The 12,670-nt window shown below is 37.3% G+C and overlaps 1 protein-coding gene across 2 annotated transcripts; it reads right to left on the bottom strand.

The window, feature by feature from the left end:
* Window positions 1-484: 484 nt before the first annotated feature.
* LOC137745010 (pyrroline-5-carboxylate reductase) lies at window positions 485-5,043 on the bottom strand. Of its 2 annotated transcripts, XM_068484857.2 has the most exons (8): window positions 4,654-5,043; window positions 4,037-4,085; window positions 3,481-3,572; window positions 2,396-2,468; window positions 1,804-1,924; window positions 1,495-1,600; window positions 719-934; window positions 485-643 (listed from the first exon to the last, which is right to left on the bottom strand). In XM_068484857.2, exons 1-7 carry the CDS (start codon window positions 4,867-4,869, stop codon window positions 749-751), a joined length of 843 nt encoding a protein of 280 aa, XP_068340958.2. In that variant the 5' UTR covers window positions 4,870-5,043; the 3' UTR covers window positions 485-643; window positions 719-748. The 2 variants fall into 2 exon arrangements, with proteins under 2 accessions (XP_068340958.2, XP_088538057.1); XM_088681931.1 differs by having other exon boundaries at window positions 485-934.
* Window positions 5,044-12,670: the final 7,627 nt, after the last annotated feature.

The raw sequence follows: 12,670 nt of genomic DNA, 5'->3' as shown, positions 1-12,670 counted from the left end.
ATTTGGAGAAGAATAGGGGCACCATTTGGAAAATGCAGTAGTTGCTGCTTTGATGCGCTCCTTAGGCTGGTTCATTTGTACTTTTTTTTGAGCAATTACTTATATTAATGTTATGTTCTGTAAGAGAAATTTATTATGTATTTTTGTCTTCACACAAATCGAAAACCAATCCAAACCGACCCGCTACATTCGGTTAACCGAACCTGATCGATTTTAGACCCAACTTGGTTGGTTTCGGTTTGCAATTTTGCCCAAACCGACCCGCACCCACCCCTGTTTGATACATAGGATTCTAAGAATTTGTGTTCATTCTTTTACTCTTTACTTCTTGCCATCCCTATCACCATTTCATCCCTCTTTTTCCTCAGTTTACTTCATATCTAAAACACATTCAAAAACGACATGGTTATCAAATGAATCCTAAAACTTGAGGATTTGAACTCGTTGTCAGTTGTTTTTGCGGTGATTACTCTCACTTGACACGTTATTAAAGCAGAAGATCTACAATTATTTTTATAAGATATACTTTGAGAGAATCAACTTTGTTCACATAGCATTCAAATATACATTCATGCACTGGGAGACGAAAAATCCACTTCACTTAAACCCAATGCAGAAAAGTAGGAGTCATACAACGAGCAACCTGGTACAAATTTTATGTGAATGGTCATACAGATCAATTTTACAACTTGTCACGACACAATGTATGCAACCCTACCTTGGCAAAATTAACATGCGGAAAGCGAAGTCATTGACCCATCTCATGGCTACGCTTAGCAGCTGCAACAACCGCGTTCATCATGCTTGCACGAAATGCGCCCTTCTCAAGCTCATGAATCCCGGCAATGGTGATTCCTCCAGGTGATGCAACTTGGTCTTTCAGCTGACCTGGATGTTTTCCTGTTTTCATCACCATGGCTGCTGCTCCATAGAACTTTGGCACAGCACAAGAGAAACAGAAATGAGAGATTATACATCAGAGGCCAACAATAGTTCATAATCCTGGGACATCGCCTCAGGTCGTAAACAATATAATTTCCATAGGCAAAGCGCATGGCATATCATGAGCCTGCCTGACGTTTTTGACTTTGGTGGATAATGGCAACTACTATGATCATGTGGTTTATATACCGCTTATTGTTTGTTTAATGTCACTCCCAATTCAATTTTTGAATTAAATTTGTAACCGGATCTATTTGTGCATGTTTCCCTTATTTAAACTTTTAATTTTTCACGCGTCTATAGAGCAACAAGCATGTTAAACAAAAGATAAATACGTACTTCTAGGGGTTATTGCTGCTAAAACAGAGGCATGAGCATATCCATATGATTGTATAACCCCTCACCATAAAGTGCTCTGTGAATCCGAAAGTACAAGTCTGGAGCTTTCTAGCTATCTTCACTTATAGAAATATTGAATTGTTTCCAGAAACATACATCGAGTACCCAGCATAGACAATCTCGAAAAAAATAATCAGCACAGATTCCACTTACAGCTTGGGAAGCAAGACTCAGAGAAATTTCTCGTGGTAAGCCTGCAGCTACACCTCCATCAGCCATAGCTTCTATTGCTATAGATGCAAATGCTGTACCAGCGCCACTGCAAAATTGTCCAAGGAAAAAAAAAACCACTAAATTTGATGGACTTCTGTCAATGTGCGTCTCTATCCATTCAGTTATTTCTTTTTTAAAAAGAATATATAAGAGATGCTTATGCAAGAGGATGCCTTTCTAAACTCTAATGGTATAATAGTGCCCAGTTTACATGTCTGGTCTTTTAATTATAACAAGACATGCACATACCCAACAGCACCAGCAGCATCAGACAATTTCTCGTCCATTTTCCACACCTTGCCAACAGCTCCAAATAGGTCTGCTATTAACTCACCGTCGTTTACTGTTGCAGCTTCACCCAAGTGCATAACTGTTTGCATGTAATCACACATTGTCACACGGAGGAGACTGCAGGATAAAGCTAGAACAATGCTATGCAATTGATCCACATATATTCTGTCTTCGGTAATATAGCAGCATTTCAAGGTTGAAGGAAATGGCATCTGTCTGACAGATGAGAGTTCTTAGTACTGAAGGCCACTGGAGATCTTCGTAATCTTTTAGATCTTTGTTATCCTCATATAAATTTAAAATCTATTGGTTTTGATGTTGACAAAACTAAGGCTGAAAACTGGTTACGTAGTTGATTCAGATTGGGAAAATCCGAGCAATGTAATACCTTCTACATGAACTTAATATATTGATTAAATCCTTTAATTGAAGGAATTAAGGGCCATGAAGTCGATAATTTAAAGAATTGGAAGGAATTTATTTCAGTACAGCACATTTATGGCCTAAAAGAGCAGGACAACAAATGTGAGAACCAGGAACTAGTTGTTACCTGTAGCTGCTTCACCAATGACAGAAGCGGTATTAGGGATTACTCTAACAAATCGGCAATGACCAGCCCATTCCTGAGTAGAAGATTTGAACAAAGTAATGAAAATATGAAAGCTCAGAAACTTCAAAGTAAAATAATCACCCCAGAAAACTTTACAAAGCATATCACAATGACGCTAGGGAATGAGAAAATTTGTTAAACAAAACTATGTTTTTGTGTAATTTGATTTTTTTTCCTCTATGGTAACTTCCACTTTTACTAACTAGATACTTGATTCATCATTACCTTAGTAAGAAAGAAACAAAAATGACTTATATGCGAACAAAATAGATTTGTTTATAAAGTTTATTAAGTCATAAGGATTGATTTTGGAAGATTGGTCAACAAAAAAGGCCTTCCGATTTGTACATCGGTTGCGGTTCTCTCAATTTTTAACATCATCAGTTCAAAAAATAAAATTGTAACAGTATAACAGGTATATTGTAGCTAAAAAATTCCAGTGTTTATGAACTACCTAATGATCCAGGCTGAATCACAATTAGATAATAAGCACAATTGATTACTACTGAGTAAAGAGGAGCAATCTAGCAGATCCAGTTAAGAGCCGATGCATAAACTTGTCCTTAAAAACCAGCTTGTAAGGGAAGGGTACCCAAGAGAGCTTTTAAACCGCTCAAATGTATGTTATTTTTCAGGTCCATGCTTCTTTACGATCCAACAAAAACTAACTCTTAACCTTCATAAACTTTAAATAAATTACTTATGCTTTTACATGACTAAGTTGCTAGGAGATATTCCATTACAAACTGTATACCAAGCAGTCAGGCCACGTGGGACTGATAAATTATAAGCATATCGAAGTTTCTAAATATCGCAAGTGCCTTGAGGCTATCCTGCAGTTGAGACTCAATGATGGGCAAAAAGTGTGAAGCTAGAGTGGGAGGATATAAGCTTAAAGAATATCACCTTTCTAATGAATTGATTTAGAAGTTGGGACATCACGATTCACAATTTAATGCTACTGAGATTTTAATACCAAGGCATTGATGTAACAAGCTGCCAATTTCATATAGCAGTATACAAACCTGTAGAGCTTTCAGTTTGTGTCCCACAGCAAGCGACACAAGAAGTTTATTTTGTGAAAGTAGAGGCCGTAAGTCCAGGATTACTTCCTTAACTGCATATCCAACAATCCAATATATGATCAAAAGGACAAAACAAACCAATTTCATACACTTCTATGATATTCAATTATTTAGGGTAAATATGATATTTGGTCAAGAGGTTTCTCATCATTTGATTTCAATTATAGTTCAATAGAGCATAGGGTACTTTTCCAAGGTCGTTTCAAACCCTCTCACCACCCCCTACCCAGCCTCTCCCTCCTCCTCCTCTCCTTCTAAATTCCACTTAATGTGTGGAACGGATCTACCTAGCAATTTCAAAAGTTAATAAAGATTATCAATGTTCAACAGTGTTCAACAGAGCATTACTCAGAATGCAGTCAAAATTATTTCAGGAGAGTGACATCATTGCTTGGAAGAGATGAGTGCAAGGAAAAACTATTACAGAGTTGAACATGGTGTATATCTTATATTCATATATGTACTGGAAAAGGAAACCGAGCAAAGGAAGGCGTACGTATTTGAGGTTTCACTGAGAAAATGATTACATCACACTCTTCAGCCACCTGCCCAAGATATTAACGAAAAAGAAAAAGAGAGAGGGAACTATAAGAGCAGTATAATGAGATGGAAGCAATACAAAAGCTAATTAAGGAATCCAAGTTTCCTAACAAATGAGCAAAGAATTTGTTTTGTTCAGCAACTGAAGGCTAATTTATACTTGGAGCAATGCAGCAATACAGGATTAACGATAAATACTAACAGAGAGGTAACATCTGTAAATATTCGGATGCATAACCCGTAAAACATATTCGTATAGCAAGAAGTGCAGCAAAACCACCATGATTGTATCTCAAATAGAAAAGTTGCAGGTTTAAAAAGAAGGGCACTTCCACATGAAATCATTTTCCTTTTGGGTTAGAGGCTTAGAGCTACATACATGCTTTTTTACAAAGTGTATAAAAATTGAATTACGTTGTTACTAAATTACTAATTTATACTACATGAGCATTACAGATTAACTAAATAAAGGATTTTCAAATGATTCCGTTGTGCAAAGCATTTCTATATAATTTAGCCTAAATCCATCATCCAGAGACACCAAAGCATACCAAATAAGAAACATGTATGTACCTGATGATTGTTCTGATAAACCTGAATTCCAACAGATGTAAAATCCAGCCGGCTTTCTGGGTTCCGGTGAGCCGTGAAAATTCGAGAAGGTGGTACAATCCCCTGGTTGATCAATCCGATGGCAACACTTGCTGCCAATTTACCAGCTCCAATGAACCCCAAATTGAAGGCTTCCTTGTCAATTGGTTTGACTTCCACTTCCTCACCTCCTGCCATTTGATTCCTTCTTTGCCCAAACCCAATGCTTCCTTTTTCTCAGCAACACTTGAGTCTGAGTTAATCTTTCCTGTGAGTTGTGAATTAGGAGGAATGGATCGGAGAGCAACGCTTTCCCTTTTATTTCGGTCAATGTAGTTTCAGGTCAAACTTCAAGGCAGACCTAGTCCTTTTTCTAATGTCAAATAACCACACATAAGCTATGAAATACTAATTAGACATTTTTTACAGACTAATGATAGGAAGATTAAATTTTGTAAACTAAATGATATGGAAGTTGATAATTGAATTATTACTTAATCATTGATAAACATGCTCATTTTCTAATAGTGACATCTCATTTGGTTCGTTAATTTAATCTACATATTTAATTTCTCTAACATTACTTTTTTTCATGTGACATCTCCAACACCCTCCACAAATACAATACAAGTTTGTTAACCTAGGTGGACTAAAATTAAAAGTGTGAAACGCTAAGGAATAATTAGCATTTCAGAGACATGCGACTCTCCTTCCTCAACATATAGGGACTAGGGAGGAACATTTCATGCATGAAAATTTGGATTGATTTAGTCAACTTCATCACAATTTTGCACTCCAACAGACTCAATCGATTTTAACATTACTAAATGAAGGAGGTGGTGGAAAAAAGACAAGACACGTTATTATTACCAAAAATAAATAAATAAATAAATAAATTATTTGCGGAGTTGAGTGGGGAGCCTCTGGCCATGGAGCGCTCAAGGTCCCAAGTCTCTGGGTATTTGCCAAGTCCGTTGGAGATAATTTGTTACTGAATTATTTTTTTTGACAAGAAAAATTAACTTCCTCACCCCTAGCTGACCAGTTAAGCAGGGAAGAGTAGAGTTTGATGAGAAGTTTTCTTTACCTATGATTGAAAAACCAGAGGTAAAATTTAGAGCCTTAAAAGGTTTTAACATAGATCGGGTTAACAAGCTTTGTTAGATAATTTGTTCTTCTTGAAATTTTTTCTACAACCAAATCAGAGAGCCAATTTGTTCCTCTACTATTTCTCAATAAATTCCATATATATCACTCTGTTTCCTTAGGTTTGTCATCTAGAACTAGTCGCAGAACGATGTTTATCGAATACCCTAACATTGTCCTTTGAAGAAGTAAGGGGCGATCGTCCAGATATAAATGAAGTAGATAATAGTAAGGAAGAAAAATATGAAAGCCGTAATGAGCTCAACATAGAAAACTTGGTAGATCTCTCCAGTAACGGCCTATCAAATTTTTCACTGGCCACTGGCACTTTGTTGCTTATTATGTAGGTGGACCTGTGCTTTTCATGACAATTTAACCATTTAAAAACTACAATACAAGGAAATTAACTTAAAACTAGAGGTCGTCTCAAATACTTATTGCGACCTAGTGGCGCCAATATAAGCTTCTGCTGCTCCTGAACTTCATGGGGAAAAAAGAACCAGATCTTGCTTCACTAATGACGTAGGGTAACACTGCAACAGAAAGAAAGAAAAAAGAGAATTAAATTGGACCGATCAGATCAGGTACAATGTGATTTCCACGTACAACATCATTCGAAAAAAATATAATGACGGTCTGAGCATGCTACTGCTAGCTACGGAGTATAAACTCTGTCAATTACAATGAGTATGCGTTTGCTTCACTCAAAAGTTAATTATATTAGCTCCCGGCATACTATGATTATAAAGAAGAAGCTAGACCCGTCATCTATAATCTCCAACCAGACTCTGTACCTTGATTTTCTTGTCGCAGATAATAGTATGATGTCCCTTCTCCATAGCCGATAATGTTGCATCTCGTGTCCTGAATTCCAGATACTCATAATATTTATCTTCATGGTTGTGCACCATTACTGCTATAACATCTCCAATTCTAACATCTGGTAATAAATCACGGAAATGACGATGGAGATCAATTTCAGTAACCTACAGAAGATTGATTGCATATTAGATGTACAGCATATTTTTCTTTCTTTCCACTACAAATATGATCAACCACCACCAAAATCAATCACCCACACATATATATGACCTTGTGACACTGTTGACCAACAGTCCACCAAATATAACAGACCAAACTAATAGTACAGTAAAACACTTACAACAACTAACGTAGGGCTAGCTCGTGTTTTGATACTCAAATCTAAATCATTATTATATGCTCTTGAGACAAATGAGACCTAAGCATATCGCTATTTTCAACACTTTCATATTAAGGAAAAACTAAGAATGTACGATAGTATACCAAAATTCACAGGTACACAGCCCACAATTATTCCCCTTGCTTTTTCTGCCATTAAATTCTAGCCAGTTAACCAACAACCAAAAAAAATGGCAACATACACAACTAGAAAATGTATGCATCACCCAACTCAACCTTTTTTCCCAAAACATAATGTGCCAGCGTCCTTTACCTATAGCTTCAAAGTTCAAACCAAATCTTTCGGATAACGCACTAGTTTGCGATTTTTTTTTTTTTTTTTAAGTTATCCTAATCCTATGTGCCCGTAGACAATAAAATATAAAGCAGTAAATCTGTATACAAGAGATATTTAATCACCAACCAGAGAGGGAGGGAGGGAGGGAGGGGGAGAGAGAGAGAGAGAGAGAGCACAAAAGCATGATAATACCATGAGTTAAAATAAGAAATTCACTTGCATGTGGAGCTAGATTGGCCACAAAAAATGAATAACGAAACCGTTGGAATTCTGTATTTGGCTTCTCATTATCATCATCCTGACCATTGACCATTATTGCCGTCGCCAACATTTTCTAGTTCTATGACAGCTAGAAGATCCTTCACCCGAGAAGTCCTTTAACTGAGCAAATGTATGATGATCAGGTTTTATGTTGCAATATTGCGACTCAATGGAGCACATGTAAGTACACTAGTAGAAAAACATGTTTGCGCGACCGAATTTTGCGCGACGCATAATATTTCGTTGCGCAAAGTATGTTTGCGCGACTAAAAACACAAAACGTCGCGCAAAAGGACTTTGCGCGATGAAACTTTGCGCAACAAAGAGTGGCGTCGCGCAAAACAGCTTTACACGACGCATTAGCTCCTGCGCCGCGCAAAGTTATTTTGCTCAACGTTAGCCTTAGTCGCGCAAAGTTCCGTCGCGCAAATGCCTTTTGCGCGACGTTTTATGCGTCGCGCAAGATCTTGGCACCAAACAAAGAATACTTTACCCTTTTTTTGCCAACTTTGCGTGACGTAGGCTTAAGGAGTGTACCTGTAAAAAAATCATAAAAATCGAAGTTAAAATAACCATTAAATTGTGATTTTTGGTTATAACTGATGAAATTTTTTGTCCCGTTACTTGATCTCTGAATGTTTTTTTTTTGCGATTTTTTGCGTATGCGATCTCAAAGTATATACAAACAAGTTTGACGGTTGAATCATTGAATCTAATTTCGTACCCCCATCAAATTCAATGGTATATGTATTTAGTAAGTAGATTTTAATTTATATATTTTGTACTACGTCGCGCAAAGTCCCTTTTTATTAATTTTTTTGTTTTTTTTGCCCTTTTCCTTTTCTTTTAGGGTTCTTGCATTGCCTTTTTCTTTTGAGGTATCCACTTGTGTAAATATTTTAAATTGACGATCAAATCAGTTCATTATATTCATATAGGGTTAAATAGTGTAGCTGTAAAAAATCATCAAAATCGGAGTTAAAATAACCGTTAAATCGTGATTTTTCGTTTATAACCGTCGAAAAGTTTTGTCCCATTATTTGATCTCTACAAGTTTTTCTTTTTTTTGCGATTTTTGGCGTATGCGATCTCAAAGCATATACAAACAAGTTTGACGGTTGGATCGTTGAAACTAGTTTCGTACAATGCGTATCCCGTCAAAACATTAGATTCACTAACACTTGGAGTATATTTATGCTTTCATCAAGTATAACATAAGATTTTGTGGTATCCACTTGTGTAAATATTTGAAATCGACGATCAAATGAGTTTCTTGCATTCATACAAGATCAAGGAGTGTAGTTGTAAAAAATCATCAAAATCGGAGTTAATATAACCGTTAAATCGTGATTTTTCGTTTATAGCCGTCGAAAAGGTTTGTCCCGTTGTTTGATCTTTGCACGTTTGTTTTTTACAATTTTTGGCGTATGCGATCTCAAAGCATATACGAACAAGTTTGATCGTTGGATTGTTGAAACTAGTTTCGTACAATGCGTATCCCATCAAAACATTAGATTCACTAACACTTAGAGCCGTCGAAAAGGTTTGTCCCGTTACTTAATCTGTGCATGTTTGTTTTTTGCGATTTTTGACGTATAAGATCTCCAAGTATATACAAACAAGTTTGACGGTTGGATCGTTGAAATTAGTTTCGTACAATGCATTTCCTATCAAATTCAATGGTATATGTATTTACAATGTAAATTTTAATTTATTTATTTTGTACTTATAAGCAAAACGGTTTTTTTTTTTAAAAAAAAAAAAAAAAAAAAAGACTTTGCGCGACGTATGTACAACTGCGTCGCGCAAAACAGATTTGCGCGACGTAAATGTACCTACGTCACGCAAAGTCCCTTTTCTTTTTTTTTTTTTTGGTTTTGGCCTTTTGCTTTTCTTTTGGGGTTCTTGCATTGCCTTTTTCTTTTGTGGTATCCACTTGTGTAAATGTTTTAAATTGACGATCGAATCAATTCATTGTTTTCATATATGTATTTACTGAGTAGATTTTAATTTATTTATTTTGTACTTATAAGCAAAACGGGTACAAATAAAACAAAGCATGTTCATTGATCTCCGAGAAATTACATGTTCATAAAAAATTAAAAAATTAAAAAATTAAAAAATAAAAAATAAAACATGGCAGAATGATGGAGCCTTCACAAAGATTGTTTACGTGAAGCCCCACTACGTGGCAAAACTCTAGAAGCAAAAGGCATCGGAGCGGAAGGCATCGGAGCAGGAGGCATCGAAGTGGGAGGCATCGAAGATAGAGCATTCGAGGCCTCAATACTGGGTGGAACGCTAGATGACCCAGGAAAAAGGTGCCTCTGGAGATAAGCCGCAAGCCTTTGACGGTCACTTTGAATTCGACCTTCAGATTCTTGCAGCTCATCAAGCTTCCTCTTCATACCCGTCGAATAGTTATTTGCAAGCACATGCAAACTTCTATTCTCGTACTTAAGCTGTTTGATCTCTTGCTTAAGATTTTCCACCTCTGCCATCAATGATTCCACTTGACGGGATTGAGCAAGCAGGCGTTGGCCCATGTTGGACACAGAGCCCGCACACTGAACACTGAGAGCGAGGGACTCTTGAACGGCCAACTCATCGGACTGTCCTGAAAGCAGCCTACTATCTTTGGGAGTAAGGAGGTTCCTAGCTACTATCGTAGCTGTTGTTGCATCCGTCATCACGGAGTCTTCACCTGTAAGAGGGCCATTAGAAGATAAGAAAGACGGGCACCATACATTACCTTGACGTGGCGCAACCGGATCACTACTGAGACTCAAATCTAAGCAAATGTTAGATGGGTTAGCCATTTTCAAAGATGTTAAAAGAGAAGGGTTGGATGGAGTAAAATCTCAAAGGGCCGGAGACGATTTTCACGGATGGGCAATCTTCAAAGTGTGCATGTTAGAGGTGATCGATCACCTCTATAAAGACTTTGCGACACAACCACCGATTCAAATTGAAGAGACACCACTCTTCAAATCTTAAAAGCCAGATTTTCCTGCGTAAATTTCGTCAACACTCTTCAGACACAATCTCGGCTTTTCAGATCTTTGACAAAGTTGAAGACGCGTGGAGGTTTGAAATGAGAGTATTGAGAGATGTCTCACAGGGGATGGGAATGGACAGAAGAGAGCCGTTTGGCTCTGGGCTCGAGAAATCAAAGAGGCGTTTGTTCAGAAATCGAAGGGCCGCTTATTCAAAGATCGAAGAGTCATCACTATTTGAAGTTCAAAAAGCCGGATTTATTGGATCAAAACTTTTGTCGACAATGGTAAAAGAACGGTACCACCGCTTGCTATTGGGAAATCCCTATATATGTCGACCTTCATCTTTTATGGCAAGGCAGACCTGAAGAAAATGCCCAACTCTTCCTCACCTCTGAGGGCGCACTCCCAGCAAAGCCTCTCGAAATACTCAATTTTTCTTCTTCCCCAATGTGCTGATTCATTCGCTGCCTCTTCAAAAGCAAAAGTATCTCATATCATCAAGGGCGAAAGCAAAGGTATCTCATATCATGCTCTTTCCGTGTCTTTTCCTTTGTCCTTGTTATTACTTGCATGGCAAAGTGAAAGAAGCAATCAACCGGCACTTGGAGTCAGTCTTCCGATCTGGAACCGACTACCTGGAATCTATTCCCTGATTGCTTACCTAGCGTTGCTCTCGAGTAGTCATCTTCAACGGTTGATACACTTCCAGAGAAGGGACCACTTCTGCAAAGGGGAACAAGTAAGGCAAGTGAAAATGATACATTGAAGCATGTGGAGACAAGCAACAACTACATATGCTGAGTTATCCTCTAACCCTCTTCAATATGAATTGGAGAGATTGAACAAAGAAACAGATAAAAGGAGTAAGCTCAGACATTCGGGGGAGACCAAAAGAATCCTACAGCCCAGTTCAAGAGTAAGCCTGTGGAATCACCAAGATCAAAGCCTCAATCTTTCTAATTAGTATCCTCTAACCCTCTTCAATACGAATTGGAAAGATTGAACAAAGAAACAGGTCATCACCTCCACCTCGTGCTTGCCTGCAATGTGTCGGAATCCTCCAGCCCAGTTCAAGCCTCAAGATTAGTTTTATTTATTTGAGTCAAGTGTTTAGCACCCCTTGTTTTATTTATTTGAGTCAAGTGTTTAGCACCCCTAGTTTTATTTATTTGGCGTATGGGATCGTTGAAACTAATTTCGAACAATGTGTTTCCTCAGAGAAGTAGGGCAAAGATTCAAGCTTTGAAAGGATGACAAGTGCTTCGTAGATTAAGAAAAATTAAAGGTTTATTTTTGTTTAAGTGTTGGATTATGTTGGTATTTTTTTTTATCTAATTTGAATTAGCAGCAATGCGATTTTGTTTCTGGTTTCTTCGTTTACATTTTTGTGTTGGTTTGGCTGTTTGATGATCCTCTTGTCTGATGCTTGATTTGATTTCCCAGGAAAATTATATTTAGAAAGCTAATTAATCGAGTTATATATGGTTTGGATGATTGTGTGAGCCCTTGACAACTGTAACCGGACATGAAGCACTTGATTTTCCCTCTTTCTTTCCCTCTTTCTTTCCCTCTTTCCCTCCCGTATAAACCTCTTTCCTTCTTCCCTTTTTCCCTTTTTCTTTCCCTCTTTCCCTCTTTCCCTCTTAATCTAATAGACCACTTAATATAATTAATAGACCACTTGATTTTCCCTCTTTCTTTCCCTTTTTCCCTCTTTCTTATAGACCACTTAATATTATATGCGGATAATACCACTCTAATTAGAAAAAGAAAAAAAAAATGGAAAACCCACAATATACCCAAGGCCTGATTCCTTTAATTTCAACACATTATAATTCAAAGTACCAGTTATCATTTGAAAGATAGCTTCTTTGAGCTTTTATGGTTTGGATGATTGTGTGAGCCCTTGACAACTGTAACCGGACATGAAGCATTTGTCACCACATGGATGATTGTGTGAGCCCTTCTTCCCTTTTTCCCTTTTTCTTTCCCTCTTTCCCTCTTTCCCTCTTAATCTAATAGACCACTTAATATAATTAATAGACCACTTGATTTTCCCTCTTTCTTTCCCTCTTTCCCTCCCGTATAAACCTCT

Source organism: Pyrus communis, chromosome 12, assembly GCF_041283825.1.
Source record: "Pyrus communis isolate YQ-2024b chromosome 12, ASM4128382v1, whole genome shotgun sequence".
NCBI classification, from domain to species: Eukaryota; Viridiplantae; Streptophyta; class Magnoliopsida; order Rosales; family Rosaceae; genus Pyrus; species Pyrus communis.
Note: the sequence above shows the minus strand (reverse complement) of the source record. Positions and strands in the feature narration are given on the sequence as shown.

Bases quoted from the DNA above. Each gene is read 5' to 3' on its own strand.
- LOC137745010 (XM_088681931.1), bottom strand. From the start codon at position 4,869: ATGGCAGGAGGTGAGGAAGTGGAAGTCAAACCAATTGACAAGGAAGCC. The intron at 4,086-4,653 runs GTACATACATGT...TATCTTGGGCAG, and splicing joins TTTATCAGAACAATCATCAG to GTGGCTGAAGAGTGTGATGT. The intron at 2,469-3,480 runs GTTTGTATACTG...TCTTCTACTCAG, and splicing joins ACAAACTGAAAGCTCTACAG to GAATGGGCTGGTCATTGCCG.